General features: G+C 39.5%; 2 protein-coding genes across 2 annotated transcripts; both read right to left on the bottom strand.

Moving 5' to 3' along the window:
* Window positions 1-6,753: 6,753 nt before the first annotated feature.
* On the bottom strand, window positions 6,754-7,816 carry LOC125221387 (phenolic glucoside malonyltransferase 1-like; the record flags this gene model as incomplete). The annotated part of the gene is made up of 1 exon (XM_048123505.1): window positions 6,754-7,816. A coding segment is annotated over one exon (930 nt), but the record flags the coding sequence as incomplete, so codon positions are not given.
* A 158-nt stretch (window positions 7,817-7,974) lies between these two features.
* On the bottom strand, window positions 7,975-9,472 carry LOC125185560 (putative nuclease HARBI1). The gene has a single exon (XM_048082117.1). The coding sequence runs from the start codon at window positions 9,382-9,384 to the stop codon at window positions 8,008-8,010; it is 1,377 nt and encodes a 458-aa protein (XP_047938074.1). The 5' UTR covers window positions 9,385-9,472; the 3' UTR covers window positions 7,975-8,007.
* Between the last annotated feature and the right edge of the window lie 15,121 nt (window positions 9,473-24,593).

Here is a 24,593-nt window from a genome sequence, read left to right on the forward strand (position 1 = left end):
ATGATAACAAAGAGTCTAATTTATACTACTAATTAATAACCTAACTTAATGATCAAGAAATAGGAAATATATGCTAAACAATAATATATTAAATAAAAGAGATATGAGAATATCTTGTACATATACTCGTATCAACTCCCCCCTCGTTGAGATTCACCTTGTCCTCAAGGTGGAAACCAAGAAGCAAGAAGGCGGTCCAACTCAGAGATTTGGCTACCATGAAACACTCCAAGAAGCTCTATCCCCATGCTTGTAAGTTGCCAATACAATGGAACAACATCTGCTGCTGCAATCATAATCATCAATCTCAGTGCACTAAAATTCAAGTCAGCACCACTAATTATAGCCACTCCATTAGCACCCTTGAGGCCATGGTACACACCATAGGTCTCAGCTCCAACTAGAGGTAGTTTTAGAATACTCCATATCTCCTCAAACATATTCTTTATTGATGCACAGGTAATATGGCTAACAAGACACCTACCCTCTGTCAATTCCTTGCTGCAAAGACGATGGATATCCTCATCAAGTTCCATGATTGCCCCCTTAGCAATGAAACCTCCAGCTTGATTCAACTCTACTCGGTCAAGGTGCAACGATGACAGCATTACGTTGGCATTAAAAGGTTCAACTCCAATAATTTTCACTTGTTTAAGTACCCACTGAACATAGGCTTCAATCTTCTTCCTATCCCAAGCAAAGTTTTGCGAGACACTTCCTCCTGGATCAAATGCATACCGAATTAATAAGCGTTTCACCTCGTTGACGATATGCGTCACCTTAAGGCGATCAATGACTCCCTCATCCATGGTGCCGTTATGCTGGGAGTCGTTCGCGGCTGGTGGTGGGGCAGCATCCGGCAGCGGTGCTGCTGAACAATGATGGTTCAGTGTATCCCTGCAGGAGGGTGAGCGCCGCAGTGGTGCTTGCTGGTCGCAAGATGACAATATGAGCTGAATGCACTGTCCGGGCAGATTATGCAACGGCTGAGGAACACCAGGGAGTGAAAACATCAAAGTCTCCCATGGTGGAGGGCCTAGAAGGTGGGTTACAGGCTGATGCAATGACTGACTTCCAAGAGGCAACGGCTGAACAACTGGAGGCGGTTGTGCCTGTGGTGGTAGGTTGAACCCCGACAACGGTCCTGAGGTGGGCTGCTGCCCAACCGGGGGAGTGTTCGGTGGATCCGGCTCAGGCAAATCAGGCAGAAGGAGGCTGTCCACACGATGATCGGTGATGGCAAGATGAGACCCCATCTCGGCAAACACCCCCAACGGAGGCGCAGCTGCATCAGAGGTCGTGTAGAACGGCTGATTTTTGCGCTTTAAGGTGCTGACCCAAGCCTTGACCATAACTACATCATCTTGTTCTTCAGTTGCACATGAAACGTCAGCCGTCTGGGAAGGAATCGGCTCCATTGCCTTCTCTGTATCTACTACTTGAGAAGGGAAATCTGCCACTTCGGACAGAAACTCAGTACGACGGTCTTGTGCAGAGCTATCATGCCAGGCTTGTTTGTAACCACGTTGCCAATCCGGGGTCAATGACTTCATTTCGTGAGTTACCTTTAAAATTCTACCAGACACGACATCACTAATGTTGAGAAGAAACTTGGGAAGAGCAATTTCCACTTGAAACCCCTGTCTACCATTAGAATGACAATATTTTTCATAATTCTCTCGGAAGATTGGATCCAGCATCCCTATGTATACTTTAGAAAAGAATTCAGAAAAATATATCTGGGCAGCCTCTCCATCCCTATTGTTCTCAGCTACCAGCAAGGAATAAGAGCTATTAAAAAGAACGCTAGGATCCCATGTAGATGGTACCTCATTCTCGGCTCTTTGTCTGAAGGATCCCGAAATTATAATCGGTACACTGCTCCAACCTCCTAAATTTGTCCATTTCGGCTGCTTGACATTGATGGCCTGCCAATCATCTTTGATCTCAGACTCTTCTACATTAGGAACTTTTGAAACTTCAACAGAAACATCCAAGCCCTCTTCCAAGATCCATTTGTTATCCAACTCATTTCTTCCAATTACACTCTCTCCAAATTTCACATTAATCTCCTTAGATGCCTCAACATTACTCAGGTAAAAGAACCCTCAACACTAGAATGAATAACGTCTTGTGCCTCAACATCACCAATTGGATCTTGATTAATAAGTAATTGATCACTTAAAATATCATCATAATGAATTTGGCGAGATTGCACTGATTCATGTGCATCAATATCGTCGGCAAGGGACTCTATTGAGCCATACCTGATATCATGGTTGCACGGTGGGGAGTGTTGTGTTGGTGGCTGCTGCAGGCTGCCTGCGATGTCGTTATTGATGTGCAGTTGCACGGTGTAGGGTGCAGCTGAGTAGTGCGGCGCTGAACAGAGGGGCTGGTGAACGCTGAACGCTGGGGCTGGTGGAGGACGCATTGCAGCGTGCGGATCGCTCAAGCGACGCTCGTGTGCATCCACCTGGGACACCAATTGCTCGACATCTGTGGTCAAGCGCTCAATCTGTGTAACCAAGTCAGCAATCGATAAGTTCGGTTCCGAAGCCAACGTCACTAGATCACGTGGCATGCTAAGAGGCTCCGTACCCGGATATGGCGGTGTCTCCGGCAAATTGAGACCCATATAGGGAGGCTGCGCAGGCAGCTGGTCCACAGCCTGTTTCTGGTACACTTCCGGCCAGTAGTAAGGATTCAGGGGCTGCCCATTAATATTAGGGTTCAAATAATGAGGTTGCTGACAGTATCCTCCGGAAAGATGGGTGTGCATCACTGCATCAGAATAGTGCCGCTGATAATATGAAGGGTCAGGATCAGGTTGCGGGCGTGGTGGAGGTCGAAGTACTTCAACGAACCGATCTGTGTTGTCAAGCCGAGTCTCCAGATTTGAGACAGCCGCCATATCTGGATAGGAGTACCCAAATTGCATGTCTTGTCTCTGGGGATACCAACAAGATGTGGGGCTCGGCATGGGCAGTGGCAAGGAGAACTGTCTGTCGAATTGGTGATGGTGGTAGTCGGTGTAGGTGAATGACATGATGGCGAAAATACGGAGGAAGAGATCTGATGAAAGCACTAGATGATACGAGGTGAACTCGTATCAGGGATAATTCAGCAAGAATTCGCTGAGATAGGAGGGTTCAAGGGTCCGTTCGCGGAGAAACTCCGTCGAGCAACCAAATAAAAAAGACGATAAAAGATAAATTGCGGAAAAGTAAAAGACAATAAAAGGATAATTGTATTTCTTCAATGAATGACTCCAATGATAACAAAGACTCTAATTTATACTACTAATTAATAACCTAACTTAATGATCAAGAAATAAGAAATATATGCTAAACAATAATATATTAAATAAAAGAGATATGAGAATATCTTGTACATATACTCGTATCACATACTTCTACTCCTACTCCTCCTGTTCGTGGCATCCGCACCCCATACACTCCAGGTGAGATGATAGCGATGTTCAAAGCCTATTTGGCAGTTTTCGAAGATCCGGACGTCGGCACGAACCAAACCGGGGATACGTATTGGTGGCGCATCACTCGCCTCTACAATGAAACCCGCCCGGATGGAACCATCTATCGCAATGATAGTATGGTGCGCAATTGCATCTTCAGATGCAACTTAGAGATCGGTAAGTTCCAGGGGTACTTCCAACAGGAAGAGCGGGCGGCGGGGAGCGGCAAGAGCGAGCTCGACATCATCAGTGCCGCCTTGGCGACCTACCAAAGCTTGGAGTTTAAACTGTTCAAGTACCTCGCTTGTTGGCAGGAGGGGCGCCAACATCCGAATTATAGGGGTGGTGTAGTTGCATCCTCCTCCAGCTCCTCCAGCAAACGGTCCAGGTCAGTAGCCCTATTCGACGGCGCCTCCGATGTGGCTACCTAGCTTGCCGGAACTAACTTGGTAGCCCCGACGCTGGCCCGAGCAGTTCACGCCCGCAAGGAAGGAAGAAGGCGGCGGCCAACCGCCCCCGCCGTCGCGCCCCGACTCCATCCGCCCCCGCTCCGGCTCCGGCTCCCTTTGTGCCTCCTCCACCCCCGAACCTTCTTGGGCCAACTCTATTTGAACGATACGTCCAAGATGTCTCCGGAGCAACTTGCAACACATGAGCAAATGATACGGGGTCTCAAGAGGCAATTGGGGTTAGAGGAGTAGTCTTCCACGTGTGTAATTTTTAATTAGTAGGATTTTAATTATGTAATTTTTATTTTTTAGGATTTTAATTATGTAATTTTTATTTTTTAATATAATTTTATAATGTATAAATATTTTTAATAATTGGAGTATTTAAATTGAATAATAGAATGGTGGGACCCTTGAGCTTGTCCTTAGCTAAGAGCACGGATGTGGGTGTTGTGCTCTTAGCTAAGGACAAGGACTAAAAGTGGGTCCGGGCCCACCTCCATACTCTTAGCTAAGAGCACGGATGGAGATGCTCTAACAACACAAATGAACTTGCTAGTAGGAGTATAACATATGATGTCTCAACCTTATTGTAATTTAAAGAGAGGTATTAAAAGTGTCGTCACTTAAAAGTGTACTGTGAAAATTCTGGTCCATTGAATTTGTCAGGTAAGTTGATAGGAACCTCATGCAACATCACAAATAAATACTTCCTCTGTTCCATAGTAATAGGGGCGTTTTTCCATTTCCGTCCGTTCCATAGTAATAGAGTTATTTCCCTTTTTAGTAAAAATCAACACATTTTTCCACAACTACTTTACTCTCTCTTACTTTTTCCTCTCTTCATCTCTCTACCTTTTTCATTTTCCACTTTATTCTCTCTTTACTTAACTCACCTAACACAATTTTTCTTAATCTCCGTGCCGAAAAGTTTTGTCTGCATTACTATGGAACGGGGGGAGTACTCTTTTCCAACATGATTACAGTATTAAGTAATCTCCAAAAATTATTTGATTTAACATTATCTTTTATAGTTTTCTTGAGTATTTTATAAATTCTTCTAGGTAAGGACGTGCATCGGGCATTTAGTGTGTTCCAGGCTCGTTGGGCGGCAGTGAAGGTCCATCACAGACATGGTATATTGACAGCATCGCTGATGTCATGTCCGCATGTATTATCATGCACAACATGATTGTTGAAGCTGAAGGTCCAGTACTGACTGATTAGGCCAGTGATGATGTTTATGTTGCCGGTCCAAGCCACAACGTGGCCACCGCCAATGTACGTGTGGGGATACCCCATGAAGAGGCCGATCGGGTCCGTACATTTGCCGACTTGCGCCAACGACAAGCCCATATGCGACTCCAGAACGATATAATTGAAGAGCTATGGATGCGGATGGGTGCACGTTGATATTTTTAATATAATTTGTTTAATTTTTTTTTTTGTTGAACTATATTTTTTTATTTAATGAATCATTGCACTTTCTCCGTCCGTATTCGTGTTGAAAATTATAATTCCGTAAATTGTTTATAATTTGGTGAATCTGTGAATTTTTATTATTGTGGATTTCCATCGAGATGTCCTTGGGATGTCCGCCATTATGCAGTGAGATGTTTATATAACGTGACAGTGCAGTGGGAGGTCCTTAGAGCATCTCCAATGGTCGGCTAGCGACCGAAGCTAGCCGAACCATTGGAGTCGGCGAGCGTGAAATCGGCCAGGCCGACCGGCGTGGGCTGGCCGATCGCTCGGCGGCCGGCCGATCGGCTAGCTGCCATTGTGGCGGCCCGATCGGCTAGCCGCCCATTGAGGCGGCCCGATCGGCCAGCGCCGATTTTTGTTTTTGTTTTTTTTTTTAAAACCTATATAAATGCGATTTTCGTTTCATCATTTTCATTTGCACCACTTGTTTTAACGAGTTTTCTCTCTCTCTGCCTTCCGTACAAGAGCATCATCGAGCGATGGATCACAACAACGAGTCCACGGTTGGACAAAAGCGGGCGCAACGGGCCGCGAGGGGAGGATCCCCCCTATCGCCCCGCGAGGTCCAATCCTCCGCCCTCCCACTCCGCTCCCCACTCGAGTACACTCTCCATTCGTGTAACCATACGCGGAATCAGTACGTACAAGGTCTTCCAAGAGTAGAAGACCGCCACCGACCCCACGGAGAAGATGTTTCTTCACGAGATGCTTGAGAGCATGCGGGTTGATTTGAAATCGCGAGGAGCACGGCTAGCGGGTTCCGACGTGGGCTCGAGATACCACGGGTGGCGGCTTTCGGCTGGCCAGCGGCGACGGCGACGGCGATAAGGGTAGAGAGTGGCGACGGCGATGACAAAGTGGCGAGGCTCGTGTGTTGAAGCCCTTTTTTTAAAAAATCATGTAATTTTTTAAAAAAATCTTTGTACTTTTTTTTAATGGAATGGATTATTTTTCCCGTATATGTCTCGTAAATTTAATTCCGTATTTTAATCGTAATTTTAATTCCGTAAATGTAGTATATTTTGAATTATTTTTATCAAGTACCTTTACAATACTCTATGACTGACCTAAATCTGATGTGGTAGGTGGATTTTTTAGTGTTGTTGTCGTGGCAGGAGAGAGAATGGCTGGCCCATGGCTGGCCTATGCACCATTGGAGATGCTCTTATAACATGACAGATGGTGTTTTTGGAAAGTCCGTCGGAACATCTATACCAATGTCGATGCTCTTAGCAATTGAGCATTCATATACCAATGTCGATGCTCTTAGCAATTGAGCATTCATTAATGTACCATCCCATCAATAAAAAAACATTGACAACTTTCTTGTTCTTGGTCTTTACATCCACAAAATATATTTCTCAGTATTTTATTAAATATTTTAAAGTGAAAATTGAAACGCATGGTACAATCTCAAAAACAATGGTAGTAGAACATTATTTGGTTGAAAAAGTGGAAATTCATAAAATGGAGAAAACTAGAGGGCCTTCAATCCATGATAGAAGGCAGTTGCAAAAGCATCAACGGCTCTCTTCGACATCGAAATCCCCAATTCGAGTCCTCCCTCAAAATCCCTAGATTTGCACAGTGATATGGACGCATTGGGATCGCCGTCAATCGACACCGACTCAAACTTCACCGCCTTCCCCCACCCGAAATCCACGCCGTACACGTCGAACTTGGGCGATCCCGCCACACCGAACAAGCGACTCCCCAACAGCGGCCCGAATTTCACCAGCCACTCGTCCGCATCGCTCAGCAGCTCCCCCTTCCTATTCACCTTATCTCTAATCACCTGTCCAACCGCCTTCGCCGCCGCCAGGAACCCCTCCTCCCCTCTTATCACCCCGTGCCTCGACTCCGCCACCAAGAATCCCACGCAGTTACCGAAATACGCCGCCGGCAGCGGCGGATCCATCCTGCTCCGCGCGTCCGCCGTGAACCCGTAGTATTCGGCAACTTCGTCGCCGATCTGATCCCCTGCCTCCGCCGCGGATCGGTCGGTGCACCACCAGAAATAGGCTATTGCCACGGTGAACGACGAGATGTGGATGGAATCTGAATCCGGCTCCCTCTCCATCACCAGCTTCTTCAGCTTCTCGATGTCGGTTTTCTGCAAAATGAACGTTGCTCTGACTTTATTGGTAGGGGTGATTGGTGCCTTTGGTTCGCCGATCTTTAACAATCGCATTTGGTTCCAATGTATCTCCCTTCTCCCCGTCGGATCTTTCAGCACCGATCGGTCGTAAAACGGAGGAGCGAATTCGGCTTCTCCGCCGAGTTTCGCTGTTGAGCTCCACGCTTTGAGGAATCCGACGATGGAGCTCGCATCTCCAGCGACGTGGTGGTTAGTAACGCCGATAACTATCCCGATCTCCGGAAAATGCGTGACCTGGATAGCTAGTAAAGGAGTAATTTAATTGTTTTATTTTTATATATAATAAAGCTAGCTTATTTAATTTATAAGATAAAACAAATAATAGTAATAAAGTTCGTTGTATTAAACACGGGTACACATTACAACGAAGAAAATTAAAAAAAAAAAAAGTACACGAATGGAAAAAAAAAATCAAAAAAAAAATTCAAAGAAAAAAAAATTCAAGGGCGGTGGGCGCGGTTTCTATTTGCCCACAATTCTTCGATGATATCGTGTTGTAGTGCTTGATGGGCCTCCTTCTGGTGTATGTCCATGAACGCCTGGAACCGTTCATGTTCGTTGTGCGGTACACCCTGGCGGGCGGACTCGGTTGAGACACCGTGACTCGATGATGCAACACTTGGGTCGTTGGTGACGTCGAGGACGCCTTCGTGTTCATCATCGATGATCATGTTATGCATGATGATGCACGCATACATGATATCGGCAATATCCCCCTGGTAGAAAAAGCGCGTCGGGCCCTTTACCAGTGCAAATCGCGATTGGAGCACCCCAAATGCCCTCTCCACATCCTTGCGCGCAGACTCTTGCGCTCGGGCAAAATACCTTCTTCTATCTCCGAGTGGGCATCTGATCGTCTTCAGAAACACGGGCCATTGCGGATAGATGCCGTCAGCCAGGTAGTACCCCATGTTATGCACATTGCCATTGGCCGTGAATTCGATGGAGGGGCCTAACCCGTTGATCCGCTCGTTGAAAAGGGGCGAGGAATTGAGAACATTTAGGTCGTTGTTCGACCCGGCTATACCAAAATAAGCATGCCAAATCCAAAGCCGTTGGTCGGCAACGGCTTCAAGAATGATGGTGGGATGCGTACCTTTGTAGCCGGTAGTGAACTGGCCTCGCCACGCGGTTGGGCAGTTCTTCCACTGCCAGTGCATACAGTCGATGCTGCCGAGCATCCCCGGAAAGCCGTGGGTCCTCCAGTGCCAATCCAGTAGGAACTGGCAGTCAGCTGCGTCCGGCGAGCGAAGGTAGTGCTCCCCAAATATCTCTCGCACGCCCTGACAGAAATTCTTCAGGCACTCGTTGCCAGTCGTCTCGCCGCATTGCAGATACTCATCGAACATGTCGGCGGACCCTCCGTATGCCAACTGCCGGATGGCAACAGTGCATTTCTGTAGGGGCGATAGTCCGGGCTTCCCTGCTGCGTCTCGCTGGAGCCGGAACTCGGGGTAACGCGCGGACAACGCATTAACAATGCGCAGGAAGAGGGAGCGGCGCATTCTGAACCGGCGACGAAATACATCTGCCGGATAACGTGGTTCCTCCGCGAAATAATCGGCGAACAGCCGATCGTGCGCACCAGTGTGGTTGCGAGGGATGTATCGGCGCCGCCGGCGGATTGGCCGTTGGGGGGGTGGCTGCTGCATTCGAGCGATCTCGCTTTGTATGCGGCGGGAGATATAGTTGTTGATTGGGTTGTTGGCGAAACCCGCTACATCCCATCCGGTGGGAGCGGGAGGTACCTCTTCTTCGGAAGAAGAATGTGATATTTCCTCGTCGGACTGAGCACGAGACGATGAATCAGAACTCATTTAATAAAGATGGAGAGAAAAAAGATTGAAAATTTGTGTGAATGAAGTTTGTGGGTGATGAATGGAGGAAGAGGATGAAATATTTATAGGGGTGGAAATTAGAATATGACCGTTGAGGAAAAAAAAATAAAAAATTGATCATCGCCGAATTATCGCCGAACAGCTCCCCACAGTGGCCGGCGATGATCCGGCGATAGCCCGGCGTTAAAACGCCGCTTGGCGTAATTTCGGTAGGAATTTCGCCGGATTATCGCCGAACTCCTCCCAATGGCCGGCGATAAGTCGGCGATATCCGGCGAAAAATCGCCGGATTTTCGCCGTCGCCATTGGGAGTGCTCTTAGTGAGGTAGGCAAATTGCAATTCTCTGGTCTTGGTGTCAGCGCAAAGTTTGAATATTCTTAATTTGACGAATGCATTAGAGCACTCTCAATGCTCTCCCTAAAAACTCCCTTATTTTTCCCTAACTCCTGCCACATCAGCGCCACATCAGCACCAAAATTTATCCTCAGTTTTTAGCCAACTTTTAGCCAACTGCTCCAATGGTTTCTCTCTTATTTCTCCCTAACTCAACATTTCATTTTCACATCATTACTAATTTAATTGTTTTATTTTTGTATATAATAAAGCTAGCTAATTTATAAGACAAGACAAATAATAGTAATAAAGTTCGTTGTATTAAACACGAGTAAAAAATTACAACGACGAAAATTTAAAAAAAAATAGGGGGGAAATTATTTTAAATTAATTATTAAATTTTAAATTTATAGGGGGGAAATTAAAAAAAAAACTATTTTTATCGCCGGATTATCGCCCACAGTGGTCGGCGATAATCCGACGATAATCCGGCGAATTTTCGGGATTCGGGGTTAATTCGGTAGAATTAACGCCGGATTATCGCCGATTCCTCCCCATTGCCGGCGAATTTTCGGCGATAATCGGCGATAAAACGCCGGATTTAACGCCGAGTGCATTGGGAGTGCTCTTAGAGCATCAATGTCTTTATACCAGCCATACATCAGTCATAGCCCAACTAAAAATTCCTTCTGCTACATCATCATCAAGATAAGAAATCGGACATGCAATAGCCTAGTCATAGGCCAGCTAAATTAAAAAAAACAAATAAATTACAATCACGTAAACTACGGAATTGAATTTACAACACAAATACAGAAAAATGCGATAATTTTATTTAATTTTAAAAAAAGGAAGACATATAGGGTAGTTATAAAATTTTACCTCTCTAGTAATGGGGAGGTAAAGATACCTCTTCAAAATGAGAAAATGTATAGTATCTTCTCAAATACCTCTCCTCTTGGAAAATGAGTTTTAATGATAAAAAAGGTAAATATAATAGTTATTTTAGTTTATCTCTCCATTTACCTCTCCCTGGGAGATGTGTATGGGGGTGCGAAAAATAATTATAACGATTTAAAGATTCAAATTCTAGCTAATTCTTTTAGTTCTATTTGTTTTGTTTTCACAATATTTCTATTTTTTTAAATATCCTCTTTTTTTTCATAAAAAAAACTCTTATTTTGAAAGAAATTGAATTATGCACATAGATACTTTGTTAGTTAAGACTAGGGGTATTATATTAAAATTATTAATTGTATAAATTATTAAGAACAAAGTAAATATCAAATATTAAATATAAATGAATAAAATAAAATTTAACAAGAATATGTTAAAGTTTATTGAATTAATACAAAATTTTAAGAGAAGTTGTTAGCAATGAATGAGACAAACAATGAAATAATAAACTAAAACTAAATAGGAATTAATGCAAAAACAGAAAGAAGTTAAAGGAGGCGGAGAAATGGTGGCGAGGGGATTCGAACCTAGTCCTCTAGGAATAAATACAGCGTTTCTGACCACTAGGTTATTACATAATTTTGGCTATATATCAAAGTATAATACTAGTACCCGTTGTTCCTATGTAGATACGCCTCTGGTTGCTACAAGATCAACGCTTCAAGGCAATGGTAGAAGGATGGATGAACAAATTGCGACAGTAACAGTAAAATTATGAGCAAACACCTAAAGCTCGTACGATGATGATAGGTATGGATTCCTTAAGTGAACGTGCTTCGTTGTATCGACTGCAAAACGGTACGAAACAATTGTGGTCACGAGACAAGGAGTTGCATCAAGATACTATATCCAAAACATCAATTTATTGGCATAATAATCTAGAAATATTATAGTAATATACATATGTTGAGGATATTCATATTCACAACATAGAAATCGGGTAGAGAACTTACCGTTTGGCATCGTGGGAAAAATATTGAAGACGATGTCCTTGAAGTCACATCTACAATTGATGCCCACCTAACAAAAATCCCATTGAGATGACTTTACCAATCACAATCAATCCAATCAACAATTTACTATAACATTGAGCTTTAAAATAAGAGGTTAGGTTCATGTAAAGCAGATGATTTTGTCTTAGAGAAACATCATCACCATTCTAAATCAGTGCAAGAGTGCATAAACCAATTATGTTCATATTACTGACTGAACCTGCGGCTGCATTGGTCAGTTCATTCATCACTGGAGCTGCCTCAACAGCCTTATCAGCCACCACACCGATCACTCCATTCAAATTTTCAGTAGAACCCTCAACGTGGAAAGGCACCTGACAGGTCCCAAGAGTGCAGTGCAGGTTTGTACTGTGATATGTGTCACTCGATCTAACAGGTCCAGAGGATTCGACTAGACTTCGAAGGTTAGAAGATCGTGGAACTATCAGAAAGAGGTCGTTGGGTGCACTTTGTCCCTTCAAAAACCTCAACCCACTATACTACAACTTAGCACAGGGAAGTTAAAGATCGATCCCACGAGGAAGCAGGTGTTACGACACTGCATTTAAGGATGTTTTGGGAAAAGGGGTTGGGCTGCTGCCACGCAATTTTTGTGGGTCGAGAACTTAAAACTACGGGGTCTGAGAGATAAGCGAAACTTTACTCTACCTATTGGGTCTAAGAAACGAAAGCGTACGGAACATACATGACTCGAGAGAAAATGAGATATTTTAAAGTTCTAAGACAACTGGAGTAAACTTAACTAGACAGAGTTTCCTAATTTGGACAGACAAGCATAAAGCGAAAGGCAAGACAAATTTCCGTAAACTAACAGAGTCTGGAAAAGCATTCAGAAAAGTAAAAGAGACAAAGTAGATCGTACTGACAGGTCTAGCAGATATGCAAAAAAAAGTAAAGTACATGCAGAAAAGTACTGACATAAAGCAGATCCGGTTCTAACTACCAACAACTTCATCTTCTTCGGGAATCAAACGAGAATAGCAGATAAAACAGAGTTTTAAACACCATGAAAACAGAGCAAACTTTAGATCTAGACTTAAAACGAGAAATTAAAGCCTAAACTAACAGATCTACGCTACTGGACCTAAAGGATGCAGAAACAGAAAGTAAATAGCCATACTCATGCATATGTAAACATCAAGCACCAAATGTACGAAACTTCAACTCCAAAATACCACGATTCAACAAATCCAAATATCTTCATATGCAAATTCCCAACCTCCAACAACAAACTCAGATCTCAGCTCCAAACATCCAACAACAAACAAGAACGAAAGCTTAAAACAAGAGATGAACATAAACTCAGAGATATTCGACCCAAAGCAAACATAAACTTCCATAATAACTAGAAATAGGTCTGAATCCAGTAGATCAAAGCAAGAAACTAGAGTTGTGAAACTTAGAAATCAACAAGGTACTAAACGAAAGCAAATAAAATCGTTTCTTCGCCTCCACAAGGCGGTGTTACACAGCAAAATAACAACGATGATGATGAGAACCACGGTGGCCAGAATCCTCCATGTCCAAGTGCGCAGCAGTCGAAGATAAAAATTTGAAGTAGAGAACTAGAACTAGAGCTAGGAGAGCGTAGAAGTGGCTGTTCACGGATTCCCTTCTTCTTCAAGGTTGAGCTCTTTATATATGTGAGGCTTTGATCCCTAGGGTATCCCCTCTGGTGATTTTACGCTCCTGCCCTTGAGTAAGAATCTTTAAAATAATTTGTTCTCGCTTCATTCTGCTCCTGTCGCCAACTTTTGATTCTCCCAGGTCCGAACGATGACTTCTGATTTTTGCTTCAATTTCATCTCTTTTGCATCTGCCAGTCAGGTAACAACAACTCCTGGGTCCGACAGATTTACTACGCACCTGAACTCAATAACGCACATTAGCGCCCCAAATGCACAGAATTTTAACCCTAAACCGATGCATGAAACGAGCCTTATCAAGCTGCTCACACTTAAACCATACTTGCCCTCAAGTATGAAGACAAGAAAAAGGAATAAGGCACGTTTCAATGCATGGTTTCCCTTTTAACCGACTCTACTAAAAAAAAAACTCAAACTACTAGACCTAGACGCTAAGGACTTAGACATAGAAAACAGATAAAAACACACATATCAACACATAAACATATAATTGCATAAACTGGTTTATTTTCTAGCAGCCATCCCCACAAGATTAAGGTCAATTCAAGAACCTACAGTCTCCGAATCTTCCCCTTCCCTTCTTCTATCTAATCGGCTTGTCAGTTCGTCAAGATAGCCCCTAACTTCACTAACTGTTGGATTCGCTCGATCACTCATTCCTCACCAGGGATGTTAGGATCGTTCGCTCTTTATATGTCATTCCTCTGTGCATTGACATTTTGGGCTAGTATGAAAGTATGCTAACCTTGTTGAGGTTTTCATTTTGAATATGTTCCTTTGAGATCTCACCCTCTAACTCACTTCAAAGCTTTGTCACTGAATTCCTCTTCAGTTGGATCCAGAACGATTTATTGGACAGTATAATTCTTCCAAATATGTCGCAGTAACGTACTTTCTCACTGTTTGTTGTTCATCACCTTCATGCGTTTGCAATAATAATTTTATCCTCTTAAATTTGTTTTATCTCGAAGTAATTTTAATTATTACAAATCAGTTCATTTGATCAGAAACTGGCACCTGCATAAATTATTCACATATCTCCTTCTGACTTTATTGCAGTGAAATGTTTTCTATGATCTGTTGAAATATCTTATAGTTACAGAATTCAATCTGACGAAATAACACAAAAATCCATAAAGGGCATTATATTCATTTTCTAGCTTTTCGTGCTTATTTTAATTGTTGTGTATATACATCTAACTCTCTTGTTATCATAATCTATGGAATAATGGTTTAATTCTTTGGTATTGTTAAAACTATTTCCATGAAATTAATAATTAGATTATGCATCTTTGTGCAGGCTTTTTATCTTTCTTGGATCACCACCCACCTCTTTCAGATGGCATATGGAACTGGTGAGTTCTCTTTTTTATTTGAATCTGTTACATTACATGCATTTTAATCTGTTTATAATGCTGTTTTTTCAGTGGTAATCCACCCTCGAGTTCAGAAATTGTTGGGGATTTCATTGAAAATACCACATTCAGCTGGAAATTTTGAAATTGTTGTTTTGTCTCTTCAATCAATATGGCCAAGTGGTTTAAACAAATGTGTAACCCTACAATTGCGATGTGGATTCACAAACTAGGATATTGGAGCGTGAACTGCTTTCCTTGAAATTAAATGGAAGGTCTTGGGAGATGGGCTTATGGCAGAACAGTAGATTACGACTCTCTCCCTACCACTGCGTACCCTGATTGAACACCTCTCATAATTCTGTCCGGCCGAGATATGGGGGCCTGGGTTGGGGTTTCAACTTTTTTTTTGCAAGAAATTAAATGTTGCTATAGATTGTAGCACTGCATGCATAGAGGAATACAGTAACACAAATTCAAACGCAAATTAATAATTATTGCATGCATTAAATAGTCCAAGCTTTCCTAGTTTCCGACAATGTGTTTTGAAACTTTAAAATAAATCTATAAATTATTGAATTATTAATTTATTATCAGTTTATAATTAATCAAAATTTCAGCATTAATGTAGATTGATGACTTGCTTAGGGCGTATTTAGAATTTTTGATTCGGGGTACGGAAAATAGTTCTCAAAGTTTAAAAATCCAAACAATCCTTATTGTTCTCTTAAATACAAATGTCTTATAAAGACATAAATTATACTACTATAATTTGGAAATAAATTAATTTTTTTGACATGAAATATTTGAGTAAATTTTTAAATATTTTTTAATAGACAGTTTTTAGAACAAAACCTTGTGGATATAAATACTTTAAGCAAAATGTCAATTATTTTTTAAAAATTATATATATTTTTTGAGTTGTAAATGTTTTATATAGATTCGCACATAATTGCTGCAAAATAGATAAAATAGGTTTAAAGTAAATTTTTTGATTATTTGAGAATTTGATAGTATATAAATTTAAATTTTCAATTATTTTAACAAATAAAAAAGATAATACAACTATTCTTTCAATTGTTTGAATAAAAAAGTAAACAACAAAAGTAAATTCATTATTCTAATAAAAAGGATAGAAAAGAAGTAAAAGGCTACAGAACTTTTAATTCTCTGAATATAATAAAACATGAAATAAGTAAATAAATTGGATTAACAAAACTAAAACAAAAAATAACTGAAATAAGTAATACTATATGATATATGTTAGAACTTTTATATGTAAGAATAAAACTAAACAAGAAAGGTAAAGAAATTAAAATAGCGCCAGGATTCAAACTCGGAACCTCAGCAATGAAAACTGGTAGAAAAACCACTAGACCACAAAGGCCATATTAGGTATGATCACAATACATAGTATTAGTATTTTATATTAGGGTACCCCTTTTCTAAGGTGGATACGCCATTGGTTCTAAGTACTCACACTCACTATATAAAATCAAAGATAAAATGTCATCAAACACTATGATGTTTGTTCCACATCAATTCTTCAACGTCCGATCGTAAATACTAATATACTCTCGTCCCACAAGAATATGCATTCTTTATTTTTTAGTCCATCTAATAAGAATATGCACTTTCTAATTTTAGAAAGCTTTTTCTCTCTTATGAGGTGAGATCATTCTCCACTAACAATAATTTAATTACTTTTTCTCTCTACCTCTCTCTTACTTTATCAATTGTACGTTAAAACTCGTGTCGAACCCAAATTGCATATTTTTGGGGGACGGAGAGAGTATTTTTCTAATTATCTTATTGATTTAGATATATGATTTGAAAGTTAAAATACCTAATTATATATCCACTCCGTCCAATAAAAATATGGATTGGACATGATACGAGAATTAAGATAAAATTGGTAAAGTAAGAGAGATGAGGAGAATTGTATGGTAAAGTAAGAGAGAGAGGAGGAGAATAATAGTTAAAATAGTGTTAGTGGATAATGAGACCTACATTATTAAATTGATATAACTTTCTAAAAATAGAATGCACATATTTTTGTGGGACGGACTAAAATAAAAAATGCACATATTTTTATGGGACGGGAGAATATTTTTTCTCTTTCGTGCTATTTGTATTTTTCATTTTAGACTATAAATTTTAAATTGAGTAGCATGAGATAGATGAGTACCTAGTCAGTAGCTTCTCCAGAATATTACACAATTATTTTTCTCTATCTTGCCTTGCACATTTTTTTTTCTTTTCTGTCTCTTACTTTATCAATTATCAATTTTACATTAAACTCGTTTATCAAATTTGTATTCTTAGAAAATAGATGGAGTATATATTTCTTCTTCAGACTATTTTGGTCTTTAGAGAAAGCAATAAGACTACAAATAATATTTTTTTTTTCCTAATCATGCCAATTTTTCCATAAAATTCAAAAATGTCACTCTCAAACACTCTGTTTCTATAAATAATTCCACCTCAGCTCCTTTCTAGAATCAATGGATTTCATGCCATTTGTATTATGTGTTTAGATTTTCGTACGCTATCATTTTACATTTTTACCACTAGAGGACACGTTGTAACTTGTATGTGAGTTCAATTCTAATCAGATGGACTGACTTAAATAGCTGACAAAATTTATAGGATTAAAGTTAAAAATACGATCCAATAAGAAATCTATAATATATCTATAAATATATAAAATTTATAGGATTAAAGTTAAAAATACGATCCAATAAGGAATCTATAATATATCTATAAATATATAAAATCACAGTTTTTGGCAAGAAGATTTTGGCGCCCAACTTAATTAAATGTTGCCAAAGTTTATTTCTATTTATTTGACGTTATCTTAAAAAGTGATGATAAATAACTAATTTTTGTATAATAAAAAAAATTATATTATTAGTAATTTGATGTATTATATATTAAAATAATAAATATAGTCAGTGGACAAGTTAACAAGACTTGATTAGTCTTCGGCCTCATTTTCAATTTACTTTTTAATATTTGAATTGCCTCTATATTACTTTTTAAATTTGAATTAAAGTATGCATTAATTATATTTTATGGTTCTAAAAAAGTAAAAAATTTATACACAAATCATTAATATATCAGCACAGTATTATGCACGTTTCATATACTATATATGCACCCATATGTTTTAATTAAATGCAAATAAATCGGTTTTTTTCAAATAAATCAGTCTTTGGTTGTACAAAATTTGGTCACATAGATTTATTGTATCTGAAAATATTATAGGAGTGTCCACAGTGGTTGGACAAGCCGCCTCCCACCGCCGCCCCCTTCTCCCACAGCCATGTCCTTGCCGCAGCTTGTCGACGTCGTGCAATTGACGCCTCGTCCACCGGCGCTCCCCTTCGCACACAGCCGCGTCCCCGCCGAGTACTCGGCGTGCTCACGCCTCCATCCACCGCCTTGTCCGCCCTTGTCCTCCATTATAGGGAAGCGTGGCCCAGCCACCTCTCTCGGCAGACGCCGTATCCTCTCACTGTGGACACTCTTACACTATCTTTTGATCATGCAATACACTAATATACTCCCTCCGTACCCAACGAGTAAGCTAGTTCCTTTTTCGCCCGTCCCTGAAACGTATGAACTTTTTAGTTTTGAAAAATTCAAACAACTTACATCATTTTATTTACAACTTATACTATTACTATTAACAACTTATACCATCAACGACGGACCCAGGTGGGGTCGAGCGGGGGTCGGCCGACCCCACCGCAGGTCCGTGAATGTCACCGTGAAGCTCAAGAATCGGCCTCCAACTGAGGGCAACTTCGTCTTCCGACCCCACGAAAAGTAGTTTCATCTCCAATAATGAAGAAAAATGAGGAAGAGAGTATCCGGTGAAAATTAAAGAAAATAGAAAAGAGATAAGAGAAATTCAGAGAAAGTATTACTGTGGAAGTGAAAAAGAAGAATAATTTAGGAGAAAGTTAAATTCAAGAGAAGAGCTTCATGAGAAACTGAGAAAGAGTTGCAGAATTAGGAAAACAGAATTGTAGAAGAAAATAGGGCGCCGTTGTTTTGCTGTATTTAATGGAGTATGTGCTAATTTAATTTATGTGTAATTGATTTGTAGATCTCGGGTAAAATATTTTAAAAACTTTAGTTAGTGTAGTTAACAGATGCCTTTTATTTTAGTTGTAGTTAAAAAAGTAATAATATTTGTAAAATAACAAATAAATTAAATAATATACACAATATATCACAAATTAAAAATAAATTGAAATATTAAAAAGTTTAGCACACTAAATAATTAAATTATACTACGAAGTTGTATGATGTGTTCATTATTTCTACATACACATTTATTATAATAATTATTTTTAAAAATAGTATATATTTTTTAATAATAATAATAATTTAAATATTATATATATATATATATGGGTGTATTCAGATGAAAACCATAATGTATATTAAAACATCAAACCATGTAAATAATGTACATTATACACACTAATAATGTACATTTTATTCATGTATAATGTACCGTCCTAAATATTGTACACACTAATAATGTACATTTACATTATATGAATTCTGTACATTATGCTGACAGTACATTATACATGAATAAAATGTACATTATTAGTGTGTATAATGTACATTATTTTACATGGTTTGATGTTTTAATATACATTATGGTTTTAATCTGAATACACGCATATATATATATATATATATATATATATATCATGTATTCTTTTATTCGATCCCACGATTTCTATTTTTTGGGTCCGTCATTGTATACCATTAGAATAATGTGGACTCCACTTTCCACTAATATTATTTCCACTACTCTTTCTCTCTTTCTCTTACTTTTCTCCTTATTTATTAAAACTCGTGCTAAACTCATTGTTCATACTCTTTGGGGACGAAGGGAGTAACTAAAATTCAAGACTCGAAATTTGTGTGTTTGAAGAGCCTTAGAGTTACGTGCAATGCGGTGTGTGATATCACTCGATCTAACAGGTCCAGAGGATTCGACTAGATTTCAGAGGCTAGAAGATCATAAAACTATCAGACAGGGGTTCGGCCGCTGCAAGCGTCGATCAGCCACTGCAGCGACGTAGGAAGCCCACGTCGCCGGATCTGCTGAGGCAGACCCGACGCGCCTCCATCGCCGCCGCCTCGCCGAGCCGTCGCCTACACCGGTCGTCGTCGGTCAGCCGCTGCAGCAGCCACCGGAGGCCCACGCTGTCTGATCGAGACCGATCCGACGCGCCTCCGCCAGCTCCGCCGCCTGCTCGCCGTCCGCCGTCTCTCCCACTGGACTGGAGCTCCCACTGGACAATGACCATCTCCGGCCGTCGCCCGGAGTTCCTTCCTCGTCGCGATTCCCGGTCGGCGAGAAGCTAGGGTTTTTCGAAACCCTAGTTTAAAAAAAATAATTGTTTTTCGATTTTAATTAATTTGATTCATCGCGGTCGCTTCGCGTGACCGCGATCTTAAATCTTAATTAATCGTTTCTTAATTTGTAACAATCTTTTATGTTCATATCAAATATGCACATTTAAATATCAAGCATTTAGCAATTTAAATTTTCTAGCATATTAAGAACATAAAACTATAGATCTATGAATACTTGCTTAAATCTAGAATATTCTTGTGAAAAACTCAAATAAAATTCGAGATTCATAATATTCTTTCATCGATCCAAGTATTCAATCATGGACCACTTTATTTCTTGATTCAAAAACATATATTCACTTAAACACATACATATATGTAAACAACAAACATATAATCTAGTATATATTAATTAGAATATATAGATCTAATGATGTTCATCATAGATCTAGAATATTTTTTTGAAAAACTTGAATAAAATTCATGATTCATAATATTCTTTCATCGATCTAGAACATCATATCATAGATCCAAAAATAAATCAAGAAAAACATAGATCCAACACATATTGCATTATTTTCGAAAATCCCAAGTTTTTACACTACAATTTTTGAAAAATTCAATTAATCAAATACATAATCAGAGCCTAAAAATTGGCTCTGATACTAGTTGTTGGGACTACCGCAGCGGAAGACACGAAAACCAAACAGGTCCTAGACGGATCTATTTAGGTGATTATGCATTCGACTCCAATTTCATGCAATAAACATAGATCTATAGATATAACATCAAATAAACACATAAACATGCATATTCGATGTAGATTCGATTGTTACCTCATAATCCATCATTGGATTGACGTTGCTAGCTGCACCACCCGGAGATCCTTGGTTTATCGACCACGAATCTTCCGTACTATTCCCTTGTCCTTGATTCTCCATCCGTGTGGGCGGATCTTGGATAATCAATTAAATAACTTTGAATGGATCTAAGAAAACCCAATACAAACACCAAATTGTCTAGATCTAATCCTATGAATTAGGATAGATCAAGAACAATAATCAAAATCCTAATTCTCCCACGTGCTAGGCACGAAAATCGATGCCAAGAGGGAGAGGAGAGGAGGCGCCGATTTCTAGGCTAGGGTTAGGGTTTTGTGTTGTCTTGAATTGTGTGCTAGGGTTTCCACATCTCTTCAATATTTATAGTGGACTTAATGGGCTAGTAAGGGGATCCATGGAATGACTTAAGTGTTGGGCTCACCCATTAGATAAATTACTAATTAAATTAAATGACCCATGATTTAATAATGGAATATTATTTTGTTCCACTAAAGAATAATATTGCACTCCCACTTAAATCACCAAATTACAAATAACTTGGGTCCATTTTATTTTATAATATTTCCCGCGTTTAAGATTATCTTGATCCGTCAATTTAATTCTTTTGTCTGCTATGTGACTAGAATTAAATTAATTCTCCAAAGAGTTTTTCTAGTTTGAAACTTTATTTATTATTTGTGGAATAAATTCCAACTGCGCAGATTTCTGAATAATAAATTTCTCTTTCAAACACCTCATTGGGGATCACCCTTTTAGGGATTTAATCATACCACACTGGGCACGCGAATTTTATGAAATAATATTCTAATACCTTCATGTTATTCAATTACTACCACCCAAGATATCATGAACTTGAGTTACGTACAAACTTTCACATATTGATAAGTCAAAGTGGCGTTTGATTGAATAAACAATATTGATTAATATTATAGACTAGAAAATACTAAACTTTCTGAAATATATTCTTTCAGTAGATAGCAATAAAGAATACATTTCGGATTAGATCCTTTCAGTGCTTTACCACACCGGTGTTACTAATCTCTTCTTAGGTAAGAGAGAATTATCACAAACACCGCAACCGTACCAATAGGTAGCCAAAGCCTATCTAGGTTGTGAATACGTTTTTCTTCTTACTAGATCTGGCCAAGTCCCCTACTGGGAAACTCATGAGGAGATTCATCGAATTTCCCTACTTGACCTTCTTAGTAAAAAGCCTTAGACTTGTTTATTATATTTCAATAATAAACCATTATATTATATTATTTATTCTCATAAATAGGTAAACAAGTGGACGTGGCGTTTCTCGTATACATGCACAAGCTGACTGTACAAAGGCATGTACGCTCGAAGCATCTTTTAGTATACAAACCCCAACAATGAAGACGTACGGAACATGCATGACTTAGAGAAATGAGATATTTTAAAGTCTACGACAACTGGAGTTAACTTAACTAGGCGGACTTTCCTAATTTGGACAGACAAGTATAAAGCGAAAAGTGGGGACAAGTTTCCTTAAACTACCAGGGTCTGGAAAAGCATGCAGAAAACTAAAAAGACAATGCAGATGTACTGACAGTGTAACAGCCCGTCCTCCTAGGGTACAATAAATGCGGCGGCTGCTACCCGAAACCGACTCAAAAGAAGTAAACATAGACTAGGGTTTCATTTAAAGAGTACTAACCAAAAGAATTGGAAGGAATATCAGAGTATTTAATGCAACAACTTAACCTAGAAGTTCAAAGGAAGATAGATATCATAAATGATGGTCAAAACCTTAAGAGTACGACATAGTATCCAAGACAAAATCACGAGAAAAGGGCTAAGGCCACAACCGAAAGTAAAATGCAATTATTCCAAAAAGAAGTTCTAAAGAGTATCAAAATTCAGCGGAAAACGACCAAGAGAAAAGCATAGCTATGTATGGTGACACAACTACACTTAGAGTTCAACATATCCATATTAATTAATTAAGCTGCTCAACACCCGCCACCGCTCGTCATCATTCAACCTGCACATAAGGAAAACACATGCAGGGTTGAGTATTTTGAAATACTCAGTGAGCTCATTGCCAAAACATTTTATAAGTTATGCCACCCTTACCAAGTGAACTCGAGTTTTAAGCAGTTATAAAAGAATATCACGAGTATCACAAAATATATTTTCCATAGACTGGCCAGTCAAAATAACTCCCCATCTTCCTCAACATAAACCACAATCACAATCATTCCATGGTGCGACGAAAGTGTGGCCACACTTTTCGCCCACGAGACCGGCCGACTAGCAAGGACGGCTCCCGATCCCCTCGTGTACACAGCCTGGTAGGGCTTGCGGCCCATACTCAGACCCGAATTCGTATAAACTTATCCATAGCCATATAGCCCAATGGAGCGAACTCACAAACTAGGCATCGGGCACACAATATCACAATAAAACAGACATAGGCATGGCATAACAGTTAAACCACCCTTATAACACCAATCAATATTTTTGACAAAAATAAAAGAGAGTTTTAAGAGTAAAGCCCACCTCGATTGCTTAGTTTTCAAGTAGTTTCGCTTTTCCGTTATCCGGCTTCGCAACCAAAGTTTCACCTTTTAATCACATAGGCACATATCACAAATTAGGTTCAATACTACTCTTACTCATGCATGTCTCATTACTTTTCCCTCTTCCCAATGATTCATCTTATCATTACCAATTAATCAAGACCATGTTTATCACACAAGATTATTTAACTATCAAACACACACTACACAACACAACAACACACACACACGCGCGGCACACACACACACACGCCACACACACACTCACGGCACACACACATACACACGTTCCCACATCCCTTTTTATCCCTCTTTCACTCAACCAAGATGCATGAGGGTTCAAGAAGACCGATTAATCGGTTAGAAGAAGAAAAAGAAGAGGTAGAAGGAGAACAAGCATAACTCTTAAACAAAAATACCTTTTTTGAGAAAAACGATCGGTAGAAAACAAGTATTAGCCTTGATTCTTCAAAGTTCTTGGATTAAACTTCAATTCTTCTCCAAAAGATAGCAAAATATTGGAGAGTAGAAGAAGAAAATTTGAGAGAGTGTGTGGGAGGTGGGGGCCGAAAATTATGGGGGCTAGGGTTGATGTCTCTCTTATTTATAGTGCTCAACAAGATCTTTAGGTAATTAGAATAGAATATTTGGTAAGATCTCATTCTCCACAATTAAATAAATAAATATTGTGAAGTAGGGAAGAAGAATTAACAAAAATAGATTAGGGTACTAGGCATGAGATTTTCGAAAATATGGCCTTCCAAAAAGCCAAGATTTTGTTTTGGTATTTTTCCATATAGAATAAAATATCATGGAGCAAAAATAAAAATAAGAATTCTCCCAATTTGGAGTATAAATAGGCGTCTCCTATGCCTATTTAAATAAGGCATGGATTTTCAAATATTGCCTAGAATAAGGTAAGGCAAGATCTCTTGAGGTATGGAAAGATTTGGTAGAATAATTAAATTCTAGGTATGGAAGGAAATCAAGTACGGAGTCAAATAAAATAATTCCTTCCTTCCCAATTATGGTGATTTTCGAAAATCACTAGTAAAATAAGGGGGCTCGATTTTTCCATCTTTAAACAAGGAAATAATTGGCTCTTGG

Source organism: Salvia hispanica, chromosome 4, assembly GCF_023119035.1.
Source record: "Salvia hispanica cultivar TCC Black 2014 chromosome 4, UniMelb_Shisp_WGS_1.0, whole genome shotgun sequence".
NCBI lineage: Eukaryota > Viridiplantae > Streptophyta > Magnoliopsida > Lamiales > Lamiaceae > Salvia > Salvia hispanica.

What these genes read in the sequence shown, in the direction of transcription:
- LOC125185560 (XM_048082117.1), bottom strand. Translation starts at nt 9,384, where the DNA reads ATGAGTTCTGATTCATCGTCTCGTGCTCAGTCCGACGAGGAAATATCA.